Source organism: Thalassophryne amazonica, chromosome 15 (assembly GCF_902500255.1).
Source record: "Thalassophryne amazonica chromosome 15, fThaAma1.1, whole genome shotgun sequence".
NCBI lineage: Eukaryota > Metazoa > Chordata > Actinopteri > Batrachoidiformes > Batrachoididae > Thalassophryne > Thalassophryne amazonica.
This window is the reverse complement of record NC_047117.1, coordinates 17134922-17157031: the sequence shown is the minus strand read 5'-3', so window position 1 is coordinate 17157031 and position 22110 is coordinate 17134922. Positions and strand designations below refer to the sequence as shown.

The 22110-nt window shown below is 39.6% G+C and overlaps 1 protein-coding gene across 1 annotated transcript in view; it reads left to right on the top strand.

Moving 5' to 3' along the window:
* sorbs2a (sorbin and SH3 domain containing 2a) overlaps positions 1-22110 on the top strand; it is a 141537-nt gene that overhangs the window by 38413 nt on the left and 81014 nt on the right. The window contains exons 3-7 of the mRNA XM_034187772.1: positions 3798-3853; positions 10929-11018; positions 20364-20390; positions 20764-20888; positions 21103-21774. Of these exons, the coding sequence (XP_034043663.1) occupies positions 3844-3853; positions 10929-11018; positions 20364-20390; positions 20764-20888; positions 21103-21774 (924 nt within the window). The 5' untranslated portion in view covers positions 3798-3843. The remainder of the gene's footprint in view (positions 1-3797; positions 3854-10928; positions 11019-20363; positions 20391-20763; positions 20889-21102; positions 21775-22110) is intronic.

Below are 22110 nucleotides of genomic sequence, written 5' to 3'. Positions count from 1 at the left end.
ACGATGCCCTTCCTGACACAACTTCACATTACATGGACAATGGGGCAGGGGTGGTCTTGAACCAGGAACCATTCACTAAATGTACAAAAATGTTTAAATAATATATAAAATATTTCAGTAGGATTACGCCGCAATTTGTGAGCATTTCAGAAAGGGTTTTAGTCAAACTAGTCAGAGAATACATGTGTTTACGACTGTGTGAACTCAGAAGTCTGGTTTCTGGTTATACCTTTGAATATTAGTTCATGAGCCGAGGGAGACACGATACAAATCACTGTGTCAGATCTGATGTCAGTGTTATTTGGCATATCTGGAAACAGCAATGGCATGTTGAGTTGATCATCAGCAGCATTTGAGGCTATGAAGAGCAGCTTTGGTGAATCACTGAAATAATGTTTGAGTAAAGCTGCTTTTGATACTTAAACTTTTCCTCAATTTGCTCAACAAACTGTCCAAGTGTTAAACTGTAGTTAGAAGAAGGCTTTACTGTAAAACCTGTAAAAGGGGCAATAAAGCAGAAAAAATACAGCTTCCTGAGCCACTTCTTAGCTTTTAGATAATTAAGATCTGACGAGGGCTGAAACGATTAGTCGAGTAACTCGAATAATTCGATTACAAAAAAAATCTTTGAGGCAAATTCTGGGCCTTGACGCTTCGTTGAACTTTGTAGTACATATACCAGGCCTGTGTGTGGTGGTGTAACATCCCCAGAAAAAAACAGAAGACTACTAGAGCATGCACTTAAGCCGTGTAAGCGCTAATCCATTTAGCACAAAAACTACAGCTTTCCAACGTGACACACAGAGTAAATAAAGCCTTTTTTTCAGAGAAAGACAGTCCACGCTGATGATGTGAAATAGACTTACTGTGCATTTATAGTGAAGCAGTGTGTTTCTGTTTAAAAAAAAAAAACAAAAAAAAAAAACCACTGCTTCGTCCGCTAGCCAGCTTCATTTTGGAATAAGGTGCTATGGACTGATGAAAATAAAATTGAGTTATTTGGACATAACAAGGGGCGGTATGCATGGCAGAAAAAAGAACACAGCATTCCAAGAAAAACACTTGTTACCTACAGTAAAATTTGGAGGTGGTTCCATCATGCTGTGTGGCTGTGAGGCCAGTGCAGGTACTGGGAATCTTGTTAAAGTTGATGGTCACATGGATTCCAGTCAATATCAGCAGATTCTTGAGAACAATGTTCATGAATCAGTGACAAAGTTGATGTTGCTCTGGGGCTGGATCTTTCAACAAGACGACCCCAAACACTGCTCAAAGTCTACTAATGCATTCATGCAGAGGAACAAGTACAATGTTCTGGAATGGCCATCTCAGTCCCCAGACCTGAATATTATTGAAAATCTGTGGTGTGATTTTAAGCGGCTTGTCGATGTTCGGAAACCAACAAACCTGACTGAACTGGAGATGTTTTGTAAAGATGAATGGTCCAAAATACCTTCAACCAGAATCTAGACTCTCATTGGAAGCTATAGGAAGTGTTTTATAGGCTGTTATTTCTGCAGAAAGAGGATCTACTAAATATTGATTTTTTTTTTTTTTTTTTTTTTTTTTTTTCTGTTGGGGTGCCCAAATTTATGCACCTGCCTAATTTTGTTTAAAGAATTATTGCACACTTTCTGTAAATCTTACAAACTTCATTTCACTTCTCAAATATCACTGTGCTTGTCTGCTATATGATATATTTAAGTGAAATTGCTGATCCAAACAACCAATGATTTATAAAGGAAAATCATGGAAATCATCAGGGGTGCCCAAACGTTTACGTACAACTGTAGCTCTTAAAAGGACTGTAATTGCTGCTGCATTGTACAGATGACATATCGTTGCATTTTAGATAGTTTTAAAATGTTAAATTGACAGTGCAATGCATGCATGCATTATTAAAATCAATCAGCCGCAAATAAAGACTTAAGTTATATTTGCACACTAACAACAGGACCAAACTCGTATATCTTGTGACTTTGTGTCACATATTTTGTCATTAATATGGTGAAGTCATGTCAAACATATTTCAGCTTGGTTCAGTAATTTTAGAGCCAACAGTTACTGTGTGTGAAGCCAAGTTTAGCAAAGTCTCTCTTTGTAATTTACATGCCAGATGTGTGTGTGAGTGAGAGAGAGTGAGAGAGAGAAAGAAAGAAATCCCTGCTGCAGCCACTGCTGGCTATTGGTAATGTCTGCCATAGACGTTAGCTTTCATGATGACACACACACACACACAGTACAAAGCAATGCCATAGACTGTGAGACATACTTTTTAAATTTGTCCCATTCAGATCAAAACTGCACCCTGCTACAACAATTCTAAGAATAGGTGTCTATATATCAATCAGCTGGGATGTTGTGGGCACACTTAACTTAACATGGACGTCTGTATCACAGCAGTGTTCTGCAAATACTTTTTTTTTGTTTTAGTGACACCATTAAATGGTTTCATAGACGGGGACCATCAAGCATGTTTGATGGATGTTCTGTCAGACCGTGGTTTCAGTTATTGAGTGAATGTAATGTTTATACTGTTCAACACAGTAATGCTTTAGTAAGAAAATTAGTGAGGAACTATTTCATTAGCGCTCTTCATTTTGGTTAGTAACATTGTGAAATAAAACTGTCATTGGTAGATGTTTTTTTTTTTTTATTAAATGACAGAATTCATTTTTATATTGCATATTCACATTCCGCAGGGTAGCAAATTCTTGAATTTGTTACAGACTGCCTGTGTGAACACTAGCACACGTAGTGCCTTGAATTCTTAAATTCGCTACCCCAGAATATTCATGATCTTTCAAGTAAGCAATAATCAGTATTACCCATGCTCTGCACAGGCCAAATCTTGTCCTCATATTTTGTTAACACGGGTTATGGATGAGTAAAACAAATGCAACATGTCTGCATACAGTCAACTAAATATTTTCAAATGGATGAGCAAGTATACATATACTCTCACACAATGAATTCAGTACTGAACTGAAATGATTTATACATTAATACGTACATTGTTTTGAATGCATTAACAGTAATATTCAATAACATAGGTGCTCAGGTACCTCAAATTTTTTTTTTCCATAGCATCACCTGAACACAACAATCACAGACAGTCATGAATCACAGGACTGGGACACAGTTTGTAAATAAAGATTTCCAAGAATATCTGCTGAAGCTGTTGATTTTGCCCTGCTCCCCTCCACCCACCCAGCAATTTCTTTCAGTTAATTATTGTTACATAAACTGTGCCTTAAATCATCATTTAAATGTGTATCAAGGCATGGTTGTTGTGCATATTTCTACAAAGGGAATAATTATTTCACGGTAAACTATAATGAGTGTAATTTGTAGCATCAGATATAATTGATTTTTCGCAATGATCAGGGAAAACACTGCTGAAAATATTGCTGTTTTTTGTCTGCCTGTTTCCTGTGTGTTATCTATTCTTGTGTTCTTGGTATTTGATAATTTTATGATGAATTCTAATGTAATTTGCTGGATTGAATTAAACCTAATCTAACCAAAGTACTATCAGAAAGATTGCCTGGATTTCTCTGAGGTATTCCTGGTATTCTCCTGTGCACCTTCAGCAGGTGTTGTAGTAGAAAGTAAAAATAATGAAGGAAAATATTTGCTCAAATGTAGGGGGAAAAAGTGACGTCATTAAGGTGAACACAGCAATCAGCAATATTTGTTGTTCTTGGCAGTATAGCTCAAGTATACTGTGAACCAGCATGGATCATCAGATGTTGGTTAGTACAGAAATACATGAATACTTTATTTGTGTTTTGTAGGGAAGTGTGTCTACCTCCAGAAGATCATTTGGAAGTGCTATCCAGTATGAATACAGGTAGGGGGCAGGCAAACACTCACACACCATACGTGAGATTGTTCTGAATCAACAGTACAGTGTCCCATCATTATACACAGTTAAAATGTCAGACTAATTCAGGCCATTTTGTTATTTTCAAAGGCACTACGTGTGCTAGTGTTCACACAGGCAGTCTGTAACTCTAACCCTGAACCTGTTTCACCACTTGGGTGTTAGTCCATTTTAGGCCTCGGGTATTGTGACTGAAAGCATTTGTAATAAGCCTGTTGATTTTAACACACTGATGTACGACTCACTCATAAATACATTTCCAAATCTCTGTCCTCTGCTTGGCAACCATCCTAAATAAAGTATGGATTCCTGCCAAAGAGACATTGATGAGTAATCCGGCTTTCGGTTCCTCCACACTCTCTCTCACACGCGCGCGCACACACACACACCACACAACAGTATGGGGTTGGCTGTGGTGGCTTGCCTCATCTTTGCTTGTATTTACAGTTCAAAAATAGCTTTGTCACAAGACACTGTGGTCAAGAGATGCACAAAACAACAAATGACAGCACAGGAATTATACAAACTGAATGCATTTTTACCATCAAGCATCACAGAGAGCTTTGCTCAGATATGAAAACTCTAAATACTGCATGCTAGCTTAATTGTAAATTGCTCATTTAGGATCCATGAAAGCTGATTCACAAATTTTTACAGCCGACATTTAAATCTGTTTAAGTCCAAGGACATTCAGTGAAGAAAAACTGTGAATCAGCATTTATGAAGACTGTCACCTCTGGGTTTAGAATTAACAAAGGTGGCAGTTCAGCTCTAGTCTTGCAAAACTTGTAGTTGTGCTGTACATTAGTTCCTAAATACTTTGTGTGATTAAGGTGTGGGAACTGCTATCTGATTGCTATAGAACAAAGGTGGGCAGTAGTGTCCTATGAAGAGGCAAGGCAGTGCAGGTTTTCCTTGCAACTGATCACCACAGTAGGTTGTTTTACTGATGAGCTCCTTTAAGAACATAAAGTCCTGGGCCTGTATCCACAAAGCAACTCAAAGAGCTCCTAACTTAGCCTAAGATTCCCTGGCAAGGAATCCTACAACCCCTGGCAAAAATTATGGAATCACCGGCCTCGGAGGATGTTCATTCAGTTGTTTAATTTTGTAGAAAAAAAGCAGATCACAGACATGACACAAAACTAAAGTCATTTCAAATGGCAACTTTCTGGCTTTAAGAAACACTATAAGAAATCAGGAAAAAAAAATTGTGGCAGTCAGTAACAGTTACTTTTTTAGACCAAGCAGAGGGAAAAAAATATAGACTCACTCAATTCTGAGGAATAAATTATGGAATCACCCTGTAAATTTTCATCTCCAAAACTAACACCTGCATCAAATCAGATCTGCTCGTTAGTCTACATCTAAAAAGGAGTGATCACACCTTGGAGAGCTGTTGCACCAAGTGGACTGACATGAATCATGGCTCCAACACGAGAGATGTCAATTGAAACAAAGGAGAGGATTATCAAACTCTTAAAAGAGGGTAAATCATCACGCAGTGTTGCAAAAGATGTTGGTTGTTCAAAGTCAGCTGTGTCTAAACTCTGGACCAAATACAAACAACATGGGAAGGTTGTTAAAGGCAAACATACTGGTAGACCAAGGAAGACATCAAAGCGTCAAGACAGAAAACAAAGCAATATGTCTCAAAAATTGAAAATGCACAACAAAACAAATGAGGAACGAATGGGAGGAAACTGGAGTCAACGTCTGTGACCGAACTGTAAAAAAACGCCTAAAGGAAATGGGATTTACATACAGAAAAGCTAAACGAAAGCCATCATTAACACCTAAACAGAAAAAACAAGGTTACAATGGGCTAAGGAAAAGCAATGTGGATGATTGGATGAAAGTCATATTCAGTGATGAATCTCGAATCTGCATTGGGCAAGATGATGATGCTGAAGAGAAAGATGACTGCCTGAAGAGAACATGTAAATTTCCACAGTCATTGATGATATGGGGCTGCATGTCAGGTAAAGGCACTGGGGAGATGGCTGTCATTACATCATCAACAAATGCACAAGTTTACGTTGATATTTTGGACACTTTTCTTATCCCATCAATTGAAATGATGTTTGGGGATGATGAAATCATTTTTCAAGATGATAATGCATCTTGCCATAGAGCAAAAACTGTGAAAACATTCCTTGCAAAAAGACACATAGGGTCAATGTCATGGCCTGCAAATAGTCTGGATCTTAATCCAATTGAAAATCTTTAGTGGAAGTTGAAGAAAATGGTCCATGACAAGGCTCCAACCTGCAAAGCTGATCTGGCAACAGCAATCAGAGAAAGTTGGAGCCAGATTGATGAAGAGTACTGTTTGTCACTCATTAAGTCCATGCCTCAGAGACTGCAAGCTGTTATAAAAGCCAGAGGTGGTGCAACAAAATACTAGTGATGTGTTTGAGCGTTCCTTTGTTTTTCATGATTCCATAATTTTTTCCTCAGAATTGAGTGATTCCATATTCCATATTTTTTTCCCTCTGCTTGGTCTAAAAAAGTAACCCTTACTGACTGCCACAATTTTTTTTCCTGATTTCTTATAGTGTTTCTTAACGCCAGAAAGTTGCCATTTGAAATGACTTTAGTTTTGTGTCATGTCTGTGATCTGCTTTTTTTCTACAAAATTAAACAACTGAATGAACATCCTCTGAGGCCGGTGATTCCATAATTTTTGCCAGGGGTTGTAGCTTAAGAGGGATCCAAGAACTGTCTGAGAGCAACTCTGAGCAAGGAGGGGACAGAAACCTTTATCTTTGTGTGGAGGCGGGGTTGACACCATTGCTAGGTATGACACAGTTCTGTAAGAGCTGTGATTGGTTGTCACAAAATGGTAAAGAGAAATAAAAAAACAAAACAAATGCGCTCTGAGCTCCTAGTTATGAATGGTGACGCGCGAAGCCTCTGCTCCTCTTTCCATGACAAAAACTCCTGTAACAGTGGATTGTGCCGTTCATTTCCAAACTGGACGCTGTGTTTTATCCGGGACGCCGTCTGACTAGCACAGGAATTGTGAAAAGACGTGGACATCAGCACTTTTTCGGCACATTGAGACAGACGTGCGGAGGAATTCCGCGCGTCGCGGCAGTGCCGCATGGCGCAAAGCAACACCGTGATGAAGCCTCACAGGACGTGTTCTGGCATGTCCAGGCACATCCACAATTTCTCGGATAATCACTCGATGCAAAAACCACCGACAGCTGTCTGAACGCCATCTCAAACCCATCCTGTGAGACCAAAACGGAGGTGGTTTTGTCTCGTTCCAGTAGCAAATCCATCGTGACACGCGAAGCCTCCGCTCGGCTTTCCATGACAAAATCTCTTGTTAAAAGTGAAATCTGCCGGAAAATGGTTGATGTCCAGCTCTTGTGATAACCACAGAAATTGCACACGTTGGTCACGGATCCATACAGCCATCCGTTTAGAAATGAAATGGTCGCTCAGCCTGTCGATGGCGGATTCGGAGCGCGGCGCACCACCAGTCGCTCTGGGCCGTCCTTAAAGCTACAGTAACACTCCGTAATCTCTTTGAAGCCCATAAAACTTTCACCAAAAACCATCTGAATTTCTCGAATGGTGTCCACTTGGATGTCCCTCACAGTTTCTGAAAAAATTTTGATCAAGCAAAGCGGCAGTCTCTGAGCCATTCCTAAACAATGGAAAAAAACGACGAGAGGGGTGGACCACTCCTCACTCAAAGCCTGCTCACAGGCGAATGATGCAACCGACAGGCGTGAAAAAACTCACGCATGCGCACGAAGGTTCAAGCTTGGCTGACGCAATCACATGATTCAAATCCATATGGTTTTTGAAAAAAATAATAAGGTCGGATACTTTTCTAATAGACCTCATATAAGCTGAATTCCATTAAGATATGTAATCGTGAAAATAATTTAAGGTCATGATGATGAAACCCAGCAAAACTAAATGAATTGTTACACACCTTGAAAATGTTTGAATGTACCTCATTTGCATGCTGATTCTCTCTCTCTCTCTCTCTCTCTCTCTCTCTCTCTCTCTCTCTCTCTCTCTCTCTCTCTCTCTCTCTCTCTGTATATGTATGTATATGTGTGTGTGCGTGGTTTATTCAGTAAGTTCAGTGTAAGTACATAATATAATTGTAAATACATTAAAAATACATGCATGACACAAAGTGAAAACACTTATTTCCATTGTGGTCCATTTAAAAATCAGGTGACAAAATAGAAGTAATAATAAAATAAGATATAGATAATAATAAAAATAATGATAATATTAACACTGTATATGATAACAAGAACCTAAACAATTCCTAAATACATTAAGACAGTAAATTAACATAACATAATGTAATTAACAGGAAAAAGGGTTGAGTTCTTCTAAAAACTGTTGATCTAAGGTTCTAACAAACATTCTGGACTCTCACATCATTCCAACTCATTATAGAAACTTTACATAATTTATTACCACCCTTGAAAAAGGTCAGCTGCCTATTTTATAAAGACTACTCAATCTAGAGCCCGTGGATCCAAACGCACTATTTATATTGATTATCTTATTATGTTTACTCTCCCTGCTGGTAATTGTTCGGTAGGGATGGGTATTGATAAGATTTTATCTATCGATACCATTATTGATTCCGCTTATCGATCCGATTCCCTTATCGATACCTCCTGTGAATTTTCTGTGTACTAAAAGTAGGCTTTACAGGTTTTCTGTGTCAACAACATTTTATTGAGTCTTAAAGTAAATAAATATGAAATTGGTCACTGGATCCTTAAACTCTGGACATAAATAAACTCTACATGGTGGCTCCTTGATCTCTGAACATAAATAAAAATAAACAAAATCTGTAGTTTTTGTCAAAAGTATTTCCTTTCAGACATTATTGGCATGAATGTCTTTCCATACATCTGAGCTGAACTGTTGCAGCTGGCTGTGCTGCACGTCAGGATGTAATTCATAAAGAATTACAGTATTACTGCGTTTGGAAAGAGGTGTCATTTTATTTAAAGCGGCAATTAATTTTGAAGTTATTTACTCTGACCAGACTCTCTCGGCAGAGAGCCACACAGCGTTTGCAGCTGTGCCAACGATTCTTGTTTCTTGACTGCAACAAGACCAGAATCCCAGTTGCTGACTTTAATCCACACAAAAGTGACAAACGATTGACATATTTAATGGCTTTGAGAGGGGTTAAGAAGCGGGCTTGCCGCTTCTCAAAAGTTATTACTATTATTGCTGCTGTTCTATTATTATTATTAATATATAAATAGAAATAAATAAAAAATTACGATTTTAATACATTTGACTCTTTTACGACAGCAAACACTGAGCCATTAATTATTTTTCGGAAAACAAATGCACACAAACGTGCTGAGATGCGAACAGCTAATGCTAACTTTAACATTGAAAATGCCATAAACATGCTAACGCGTTAGCATCTGTCCCATTTTAAATTATAAAATACATCTATCAACTGTTTCAGAAGGCCATAATAGGGTTGGTTTAACATAAAAGGGTATATATTACTCACAGACATATGCTCTTTAGGGTTTTAGTGGGGAAAAAGTGAAATAAAACAAACCAAGAGCCAGCGGATCGAAGCATTGCTTCATTGGTTCACACTTCAAAACACCCTCAAAAACAATGGCCACTCTGAAGGACCGATAAGGGAATCATTAAGTAAAAAGACTATTGATATCAGCACATCGAATCATTTCTTAAGGATACCTGAAAAGAACAAGCGGCGAGTGTGAGAAGCGCTGGTACAGTTGTATGTAAAAGTTTGGGCACCCCTGATGATTTCCATGATTTTCCTTTATAACTCATTGGTTGTTTGGATCAGTAATTTCAGTTAAATATATCATATAGCAGACAAACACAGTGATATTTGAGAAGTGAAATGAAGTTCATAGGATTTACAGAAAGTGTATTAATAATTCTTTAAACAAAATTAGGCAGGTGCATGAATTTGGGCACCCTAACAGAAAAAATACATCAATATTTAGTAGATCCTCCTTTTGCAGAAATAACAGCCTCTAAACACTTCCTGTAGCTTCCAGTGAGAGTCTGGATTTGATATTAATAATTGTATGAATGTTAGTTTAGAATAGAAGCCCTTTATTGTCATTATTCAAAGTGTACAGTGACACTAGAGAGCGCTTCTCCCGTGTCAATGCAAGCAAAGTAAAAAAAACAACCAAACAAAAAAAACCCAAAAGGTATAAGTAGCTATAAGTATAAAATCCTGCAATGAAAATCTCTATGTACAAATATAACATTAGGATATATTTATTTATACTAAAAACACACATATGTATTTACATGCAATTTACATTTTTCCCATAGCCAGGTATTGCAATGTTGTGATGAACTTCATCTCGGGCGTTATTACGTTACTACGCTGCGTGGGAAAAGTAAGCTCATTAATGATGAAGTCAACCACAAACGTTATCTCTGTACGATCAAGCCGGTAGCATGTTACTGAATCACTGTCATTCAACATACAGTGAATATCTCTCCTTCCTCTCTGTCTTTTCCACCATCTTCTCTGCTTAAGACACTCTTGGCTTCTTAAAAGTCCTCCTCCCTACTCTTAACAGTTTGGATCCTTAAGAGCTCTCTTAAGACCGAAGGTGCTTTGTGAACATTTACCTTACCAAGGGAAGATACTAAGAAATGTCTAAGAATTTGAGGAATTATAAGATTTTTCTTAGAATAGCGTCACTAGGAGCTACTTTTAGCCTTAGGGTGCTTCATGGATACGGGCCCAGATCATCTGTGAAGTCACCTGCTGAGGTGACCGCCAGCAAGTCAAACCTGTATCGTCTTGGCCCTTTATGCTCACCCCTGCTATAGAACCACATAAAATTAAATTTAATTTGCTCTATTGCACAAAGCATCAGGCTGTTGTATTGCATGTGCTTTGCCTCCACTTTTCTTTTTCTTTTCTGGCTGTTTGCATTGTGCGTTGATGTTTTCATGTGTGCGAGTAAATGCATGTGCATGTTCTGCCTCTGTGAACACCTGCCTGGCTATGATTCCTCAGACAGCGGAGGGTACGCTCGCAAAACTGTGGCCTTGTCACTCATGCTCTCCCCCATGAAGAGAGTCCAGAGCTCACCCAATCTAGCCACAGGTACTAACTCTCACATACACACTGCAGTTTAACACAGTATAACAAAAGCACACAACAAAATACTAAAAACACCAGCCACTTCAAATGTATGCTGAGTGTAACGGTCAGTGCAGACAACCATGTTGGCGCAAAGTGCAAGGTAAGTTTAACTAGTCAGTGTGTTGCTAACTAAAACTCCATTTAGCTGTTGGCAGTGTGGAGCAGGGAGTGAAGCAGGTGTTTCTTTCTTTTCAGTATCTCCTTCTGTACTTGCACTGAAAGTCATATATCCTCTTGTACTGTTCTGATCTGGCACTGTGTGGGAATAAAAGACAGAGTCCATACTGTGTTAAAATTCTGCCTAAGTTTGTGATTGTCCTGGCTCAAATATGAGATTTTGGCTTTCTGTGTTTTTGTGAACAGACCCACCAGAAGTGTGCAGTATTTGTTTATATTAGGGCTGAAATGATTAGTCGAGTAACTTGAATAATTCGATTACAAAAAATGTTTGAGGCAAATTCTGTGCCTCAAAGCTCTGTTTAACATTGTAGTACATATGCCAGGCCTGTGTGTGGCACTGTAACATCCCCAGAAGCAAAACAGAAGAAGACAAGGGCATGCATAAGCAGTGTAAAAGCTAATCAATGTAGAACCAAAAGCTACAGCTTTCCAATGTGTCACACAGAGTAAAATAAAGCCTTTTAAGAGAAAGACAGTCCACACTGATCATCTGAAATAGAGGGTTTTCATGTGATGTATCGGTCACGTGATTTTGCACCCCTGCGGCCATTATGGATTACGACACAGTGGCCGCTGTGATACATTACGTGCATTTAGTGAACAATTGCAGAAGCTTCAGCAATGGTCAACTTTTGTGCTGTCATCAGTTGTTCAGACAGGTGATAAAAATGAGACAGGTTGCTCATTTTACAGGCTGCCAGCAGTTATTGTGCATCAAGCAGAGTGTTACGCGCTTTCTAAGCGACACAGAGAGTCCTGGCTAAGCAGAATAGGCAGAGCAGATCTGAAGGAAGCTTTAATATGGCCAGAACCAAGCAGACCACCCATAAATCCACCGGAGGAAAAGCTCACAGGAAGCAGCTGGCTACCAAAGCCACTCGGAAGAGTGCTCCGGCTACCGTCGGTGTGAAGAAGCCTCACCGTTACAGGGCCGGCACTGTGGCGCTGACAGAGATCCGCCGCTACCAGAAATCCACCGAGTTACTGATCCGTAAGCTGCCCTTCCAGTGCCTGGTGAGAGAAATCGCTCAGGATTTCAAGACCGACGTCCGCTTTCAGAGCTCTGCTGTGATGCCCTGCAGGAGGCCGGTGAGGCTTACCTGGGCAGCAGCTTGCGGATCAGCAGCTCGGTGGATGATCGCGGCGGATCTCTTTCAGTGCCATGGTGCCGCCCCGTAACGGTGAGGCTTCTTCACACTGACGGTAGCCGGAGTGCTCTTCTGGGCGATTTTGGTTGCCAGCTGCTTCCTCTGAGCTTTTCCTACGATGGATTTACGGGTGGTCTGCTTGGTTCTGGCCGTATTAAGTTTACGCTGTAAAACCGCCAGCCACTTCGTTACATCGTCATTAAATTCACTATCCCTTATAACATACGGATCCACTGAACCAACTGCTACACATCGATCACGATAAACAGCTTTAGCTCAAGGATTTAAAGGCTCGTAATAAGCTTTCATCCTCTCCATTTTCTTTCATGCGCCAGCATCGTAGTAGTCCACAATGGAGACATAACTAATCGGTAACGTGATTGAAAACCCTCTATAGTCTGATTGCACTCCACTCTGCGTGGGGAGTGACTATTTACCCGGAGGCCAGATACAGTCGAAGTTTGCTGCTGTCTCTTTCTGCCCGGCGTGAGGGGCTGAGCACTCCCCTCACACCGTGCGAGTCACAGCTCTGTCTCCGGCCACACTGACAAGTCTCTGAAAGCAGATCCTCTCAGCAGATGTACACTCTTTTTGCTTGTTTGGGCAACACACAACACTTCACAAACATGGTAACTTAAATAAAAAAAAAAAAAAAAACAGTGACTGTGAGGCTTGCTTGTTCAACCTCCATCTAAATTGCGGAGAAAGAAGGTTTAAAAGAAAAATTCACGCAGGGACCCAGTCCATCAACATCCCATCACCATTTTAGCAAATTGTCAAGACTTTAGCCCGACCATGGTGCCTTATTCAGCGGACGATTGGGCAAATAGACATTTTGACATGGCTTTGCATCCCCGGCCGCTGGGCGAATAGACTCGGCCCTCTACGTGCATTTCAAGTCAAGTTTTCATCGACAGGGTGCAGAGTAGATTTATCATTGTGGCTTTTGTCGAAAAGCTGCACTCCAGAGACCAGTTTTTCACAGGCTGTGCTCATGTTCACATGCAGCCTGACTGACTGAGGACACTGATCGCCTGCGCTTACAGTCCGGTGTCAGGGGAGGGCTGAGCTGAACTCCTGACACCTGGAAAGCTCCAAAACTTGTAAAGACATGAAAAAATAATTACCCAGGAAAACAGAAAGGGATACACTAAATTTGACAATCTGCGTAATGGTGCAGCGATATTGTGCCATTGCTTAGGGAGAGCCCTGGACTGGTGATGATGTTTAAAAACGCACAAGTACTTTTTATCCGATTACTCAGTTAATCTCCAGAATAATCGATAGAATACTCAATTACTAAAATAATCGATAGCTGCAGCCCTAGTTTATATTGAAAGTGTTGAACTTTTTGAAAGAGTCACTTACCTCGACAATGACATTCATGTCTTGAGGACATTGGCCTTTGAGATTTTGAGGACACTAGAGTAAGGTGGTTATGCTTGGTTATGCTGAAACCTTTGTAGGAGCACAAAAGTCCAAGTCAGTGACTGTATGACTTTGATACAAGGATTCTCTGGAGGATCTCGCATATGGCCATAAAAATGTTGTTGAAAGAAAAAAGTAACAGTGTGTCAGATGAGGCATACTATTTGCATTGTGAGTGAACATCAGCTACAGAAATTTGGCCCTTTGATGCACTGCAGCAAATAGACCACTTTCAGGAGGTACGGCTGGACTGGTGATCTGTGTTAGTGGTTGCCAACCAAGACCCAGGGCAGTTCAGTAGTGTAGTAGATGCAGTGATGCACTGTATACTCCCAAACCTAACCTGTGTTTATTTCATTCATGAAATAGTATGTTACATGGATATCTTCTTTCATGGCTTGGTAAATGATATCTAGAGTAACGTCAAACATGATAGTGTTGCAGGGACAGTGTTTGAGTAGCACCATATTATTCTGAATATTTATTTGTTTATTTATTTGGATCCCCATTAGCTGCAGCTACTCTTCCTGGGGTCCACACCAGTCTACAAACACAATATACATAAATCAGAAATGCATTCAAAAATATAAAAAAGGGAAAAACTAAAACAAAACAATCAATCAAATTCCAAACAAATTAATCATCACACCTGGTCAGTCTATATAGGCAAAAACAATTGTCTATAAATGATCAAAAGTTAAACCCAGATTGCTCATTGTGTCAACAGATGCAGCTTTACAAGTTTCTTAAAAAAACATTCATTTGAAGTGAGTATAATGCAGTCCAGTAATAAATTCCATTCCTTCATACCCCTAAATATTACAGTGTTCTTTATGAATATAACATAACCCTAATTATAAGAACCGACTTTTTCAAGATTTACTTTTTGAAAAACATTTTCTGAAGACCAAGTCTTTTTTAATATACAAAATGCTTTTAATTTAAAGTAATACTAACAATAGCAGATTTTGTGCACAGGCCCATCATTCCATTTTTCAACCATGTGCTTTTAGGAGTGCGTTTTTGATGGATATTGTTGTTAAGACTGTGTTTTTGGGGGCTTGCTATGTTTTAACATTTCACTGTCGCACTATATTTCTTGTGTGCTTGAAAGTTGTTTGATGACTCGGCTGCATTTATAAACTTAAAATTTGCATCATAACTTATCCACAGTTGGTAGATACTTGTTTAAGCTGACTTCTTTATGAATTTGTATGCATTTTTAAAGATTTATAAACCTTGTACATCTACCTCAACAGTTGTTTTTGGTTATGGTTTTGGTCACAGATTATTTAAGAAAGTAATGTGCCTAATGTGTAGTAGATTGTTTTCTACATAAATAACCAGGTCCATGTGGAAAATCGGTTAATGACTAAGCAATAGATGCAGATGCCTACATACCACCATATATGATTTTTGGGATACTTAATTGTTTTTGTTTTTTTGTGTGTGTGTTTTTTAAGGTGCAACATCACAAAAAAATTATTATTTAAACAACAATCAGAGCCAGAGTTTTCCTATTTGTTACATTTTGCGTTATAGCTAATTAGCACGGCAGTATTACCATGTGTTCCCTCATCATCTACTGGGTGCCACTGCAGTTGACATTTCTTATTATGCTGTTACAGCACGGAAGCTGTTTTTCTACCATCAACATATGAATACATCAAAAGTCATGTTTACACTCTGTCAGCATGTAAATTTGAAATGCATCCAAGTAGGTTGTGACTGCATCAGTATGCTTGAACAGTGTTTAGAATGCAGGATTCTGTTTAATTTTTCCCCCCTGAATCCATTACTTTCAGCTTCCCATTTTCAGCATGTTTTGTTTCCAGAATCAGCCAGTTGTTGATGGAACTCTTCCTTTCTAATAGCTTTCATATTTCATGCTCTTGTGATGTCTTTTGCCTCTGCCCTGACACACAAAATATTCAGTGCACATTATCCAGGTTTTCCTGTTACCACGGGATTTAAAGTGCTGTTCTTCCTGATGCTGTCAGCTGCCAGAGTTCTGTGGGAAAGAATTTAACATGACACAGGTCCGTTGACCTTAAGTGCTTGGAATATACGCATCAGCCACAGTATTTGTTTTGACCACCAAATAAAAGTCCATTTGATTTTTTTTTTTTTTTAACAGCACATTAATTTTGGATTTTTGTGCATTATTGTAATGAACCTTTATTATTGGCATTTATTCTTTTATTATTGGAGTTTACATTGAGATTCCTGGAAATCCACATATAAGTAGTTATTATTAATAAGAAATGCATGTTTTGTTTTGGTTTTTTCATTATATAAATCCCACCAGAGTATAAGTCACAGTAAACTAGTTAAAATGTATTCATATATATATATATATATATACTCAACAAAAATATAAACGCAACACTTTTGGTTTTGCTCCCATTTTGTATGAGATGAACTCAAAGATCTAAAACTTTTTCCACATACACAATATCACCATTTCCCTCAAATATTGTTCACAAACCAGTCTAAATCTGTGATAGTGAGCACTTCTCCTTTGCTGAGATAATCCATCCCACCTCACAGGTGTGCCATATCAAGATGCTGATTAGACACCATGATTAGTGCACAGGTGTGCCTTAGACTGTCCACAATAAAAGGCAACTCTGAAAGGTGCAGTTTTGTTTTATTGGGGGGGATACCAGTCAGTATCTGGTGTGACCACCATTTGCCTCATGCAGTGCAACACATCTCCTTCGCATAGAGTTGATCAGGTTGTCAATTGTGGCCTGTGGAATGTTGGTCCACTCCTCTTCAATGGCTGTGCGAAGTTGCTGGATATTGGCAGGAACTGGTACATGCTGTCGTATACGCCGGTCCAGAGCATCCCAAACATGCTCAATGGGTGACTTGTCCGGTGAGTATGCCGGCCATGCAAGGACTGGGACATTTTCAGCTTCCAAGAATTGTGTACAGATCCTTGCAACATGGGGCTGTGCATTATCCTGCTGCAACATGAGGTGATGTTCTTGGATGTATGGCACAACAGTGGGCCTCAGGATCTCGTCACGGTATCTCTGTGCATTCAAAATGCCATCAATAAAATGCACCTGTGTTCTTCGTCCATAACAGACGCCTGCCCATACCATAACCCCACCGCCACCATAGGCCACTCGATCCACAACATTGACATCAGAAAACCGCTCACCCACATGACGCCACACATGCTGTCTGCCATCTGCCCCGAACAGTGTGAACGGGGATTCATCCGTGAAGAGAACACCTCTCCAACGTGTCAAACGCCAGCGAATGTGAGCATTTGCCCACGACGAACTGGAGTCAGGTCGAGACCCCGATGAGGATGACGAGCATACAGATAAGCTTCCCTGAGGCGGTTTCTGACAGTTTGTGCAGAAATTCTTTGGTTATGCAAACCGATTGTTTCAGCAGCTGTCTGAGTGGCTGGTCTCAGACGATCTTGGAGGTGAACATGCTGGATGTGGAGGTCCTGGGCTGGTGTGGTTACACGTGGTCTGCAGTTGTGAGGCTGGTTGGATGTACTGCCAAATTCTCTGAAACGCCTTTGGAGACGGCTTATGGTAGAGAAATGAACATTCAATACACGAGCAACAGCTCTGGTTGACATTCCTGCTGTCAGCATGCCAATTGCACGCTCCCTCAAATCTTGCGACATCTGTGGCATTGTGCTGTGTGATAAAACTGCACCTTTCAGAGTGGCCTTTTATTGTGGGCAGTCTAAGGCACACCTGTGCACTAATCATGGTGTCTAATCAGCATCTTGATATGGCACACCTGTGAGGTGGGATGGATTATCTCAGCAAAGGAGAAGTGCTCACTATCACAGATTTAGACTGGTTTGTGAACAATATTTGAGGGAAATGGTGATATTGTGTATGTGGAAAAAGTTTTAAATCTTTGAGTTCATCTCATACAAAATGGGAGCAAAACCAAAAGTGTTGCGTTTATATTTTTGTTGAGTGTATATATATATATATATATGTATATATATATATATGTATATATATAACAGTTGCCTCCAAATGTCACATGCGTCCCCTCCATTTCTGCCTCTAAATCTAGCCTAAGAACCCACCTATATTCTCTGGCTTTTCCAGCCCCTTAATCTTTCCATTCCTTTTGCCATTCTGTGATTTTGTGTTTGTTCCCTACTGTTTTTTCTTTCAGTATTATTATGTTTATGATAGTGTTAGAGGTGGTGGCCAAGTGGTTAATATGCTTGGTTTCAGTGCGGAAGGATCCAGGTTCAAACCCCACCCCTGTCGCATTTCTCCATGTAATGTGGAGTTGCATCAGGACGGGCATCCGGTGTAAAACTTGTACCAAATCAACATACAGATCCCCCTTGGACCTGCTGTGGCGAGCTCGAGTGGAAAAAACAAGGGAGCAGCCGAAGGGTCTTTTTTATTATTATGTTTGATAATCCTTTTTACGAAATAGAAGTTGCAGATTTCTTCGATGCATCGCAATCATGTCATGTTAATTAATTTAATTAATTTGTAATTTATAATAATAGTATTAATAATTAATTCATTAGTAATTGATTAATGTTAATACTAATAATTAATAACACTATGTAACAAATTTTTATTTTTGTTTTTATTCCTGGGTACACAGTGTGTTTTCCTAACCTGTTATGCCTTAAATAAATAGGAAATAGCTGTTATTCCACAGAAACGTTGCTTCTGTGATCAGGACAATGATATTTTGAAATTTGTCTGTTTTCAAGAATATTCTCGATTCGCCTTCACTGCTACTGAGTAGTCTTCTAGAATATTCTTTAACTGCTAGAACTGTCCAGAATTTTCTAGAAGTTTCCAGAATTATCTAGAAATTTCAAGAAACTTTTAGAACTTTCTAGAACATTAAAAAAATAAAATCAAAGTTTGTGCTGAATGTAGTCATTCTTCCATAGACTTTAGACATAAGCAGTTGAAATATAACACTTAGAAGCCAGGAACAAAAATTGTGTTACATAGTGTAATAGTAATTAATATTGTTTGATTAATCATTGATTGATTTAGTAATTAATTAATTAGTAATTAAAATAATTTATAACAATAATAATTTATTAATTTATATAGCGCCAAATCACGACTAAACGCCTCAAGGCGCTTCACAAACATCCTTTAAAAGCAGAACAAAATGAAATAAGATTAAAACACAATAAAAAATTTAAAACATAAATAAGTAAAAGAAGTAAAATAAAAAGAATAAAAAAAGACACAGTTTAGGGTAAAACAGGGAAGGGGTATGGGGAAGGGCCAAGGGGTAGAATTGAGATTCAGCCTATGGCTCTGCCTTGATGGGACACCAGTCTGATTTGGGTTACTTCCCTAACCAAGACCAATTCCCAGTGTGGACTGGGACAAGACAGATGAAGCATCTGATCTCTACAGAAGATGGATTATGGAAATTCACCAGAAATTAATCCATTATATTCAGCCTCGTCCAAGGACACAGACAGGTAGCATAAGCAGGAATCAAACCCAGCTCTAGATATTTCAGCTTAGCTCCTTAACCCCTGAGCTACCTGCTCTACACTTAAATGAAAGGCTTACTTTTCCAACATATCATCACGTTTGTAAGACCATTGACTTTTGACAAATAAAGTATTGTGTTGATGAAAATTCCCAAATCACTGAATATGTCTTGCACTTCACATCCATCAATCATTAAAATTGCAGCAGCAGGCAGTTTTCAGAACATTGCGTGAACATGCAATAATTATACTGAGGGAAACCCCAAAGACACTCATTAAAATGTTGAAGGAGTTATAGATTTCCATGGTTGTAGTTTTAGAAACTGCACAGTGCACCTTTTGTCTTGATGCAGTGGGGTGGCCATATGTAAGACCTTACTTGTGCATAGTGCTTTGAGATGACTTATGATTTGGTGCTGTATAAATAAAGTGAATAGAGTTGAATTGGTTCCTGGTGGCTGTTCCTAGACAGAAGCCCACTTGACAGCTAGCCTGCTCCCTCTTTTAATGAACTGCAGGCTGCTTACACTGCTGGAAGATTCTGTGTTGAACTTTTTTTTTCTCAAGTGGGGGGTTTTAACATTGTTTCACTCTGACAACAAAGGTTCAGTTTAGATTCCGGAAACCACATGCTATTTGCAGTGCCATCATTGTCAGGTGTCTTACACTAGCTGGCGCTGGTGATGCGCAGGTTTGCTATTCATCCATGCATGTAAATAAGGCTCTCTTGGTAGTTGGCCACAGTGGTTTGAGTTCTGCGAGTGGTGTCCCAATACACTTGGCGTTGTTGTGGGGCAGGCTCGCCCGGCTCCCATCCCAGCTGCTGGGCAACAACTCTGTTCATTGTTGTTCCTTGTATATCCAAGAACACCCAGATGTTCAGGTGGTGACAGCCGACATTAGCAGGTGAGGGGGGGATGACCTTGGGAGGAGCCCAGGGGGAAATGACCTAGGGGGGAAATGCCCCAATACCAATATTAAAGTATAACCCTATGTAGCAGAAATGATCATGACTGCATCCACAGCTGTGGTCACTTATTGTTACTTTCTGTTGTTGTTCCTCAGGGAGTGATTCTCACTCTTCAGACTTGGGTAAGGCTCTATATTTATTTATTTTTCATTAATCCCAATAATTAAACTTTTTAGTCAGACACACTTAATTATACTTCAGGTAAGTGGCCATTTGTAGCAGTTCTTACACAGCTACAGCTTTTTTTTTTTTTTTTTTGTGACCTCTTAACAATTTGATGTAGCAGAATGGATTTTTCTGGAGAATGGAACACCTAGTAAAGCCTATCTGGGCTGTAACTCTGTATTTTAAAGTACATTGGAAAAAAAAAAATCACTGGAGAACCTTGATTGTTGAACACACAGGGACACATGCACATACGTGAAATAATATATACCACCTTGGAAATAAACACTGTCCTGCGTAATGTGGCGCTAATATTAACTTTATCCCCAGATTCCTGGCGATCCCGCAGTGCAACAGATGGCTTGAAAAATGGAGACACCTGCAGCTCTTCTCTTGCTGCCAAAGGTTTCCGCAGTGTCAGACCTAACCTTCAGGATAAAAAGTCACCCACACAGGTGACATCTCCAACACAAACTCTATGTTCTGTGTAAAGATAAACCAGTGGTTTTCAGTAGGATCATCAATTTCATCACATACATACAGACACCTAGCTAGTTATCTATCTAAATTTGAAATAACTTGATTTGTGACATGCTTTGCACTGACTGATTTTTGTTTTTATTTACTGTTTTAACATTGTTGGCTGTTGCATTTTTATTGACCAAAAAGGAGGATAATCATGTGCCTTCCCCACCCCCTAGAAGAGAAAGTTTCCACTTTCCACCAACTGGCACTAACCCACCACCCTACAGCTCACTTATTATCCCTGCTAATGACTTGAGTCCAGGAATGTTTACTCGGAGTGAAAAAGCTGTTTTGAAGGAGTCCCTCACTATTAGCAGCACATCTTACTCATTGGCAGAGGATAGCACAAATCCCTTGAACACCACACCTACATCAGCTGAACAGAATTACCAGTCCGCTGCCTTCCATAGTACTAGCAACTGTAGTGCCGCAATCACCACTAACACAAATGCTCAAGATCGTAAAGTTTCTTCTCTTAAAATAACCCCTGTTACCGTCCCTGATCCACCCGCTCACCTCAACTCTCATTTGGACCCCCATCCAAAACCCCAAACCTCTGGATCCCCTTTAATCCCATCCCCATCTCCTAAAAACAACTTCACATGCTGTCGTCCCCTAACACAGACAGCCTTCCTTTCTGTCCACTTGGTTCCTGAAAACCCAAAACAGCTAGAGCCTGAGTCAGTGAAATCCACAGTGGAACTCATGGTCCCAGATCAACGCTGCATTGTAACTTCAAGTCCAGCTCCCCCTCCTGTGGAGATGATGGAGACTCCTCTTGCTGTTCCACCAAGACCTTCTCCTGCAGAACTGTTGGTACATAACTGACTACATTCTGTAACAACAAACTGAATCTACTGCCACAATATTGCAATCAGTTTTATTTAGGTGACAGCAAAGCTGAAAAACAGCTTTGGTGTTGTTACTGCAGTGGTCAGATTTGGAGTGTTCTCAAAGGTTCCATACAAGAAGTAAGATCGTGGCCTTTCATTTACTGACTGTGTTATCCAACGTGACAACAGAGGGATCACAGTCAAGCTACAAGTTCAAGGTGAACTTGAGCAGATACAGTTTAAAAGAGCCTTCAGCATAAGGATGAATGCTATCTTTACATACATATACGAAGTGATAGAGCATAACTAAGTCTATGTC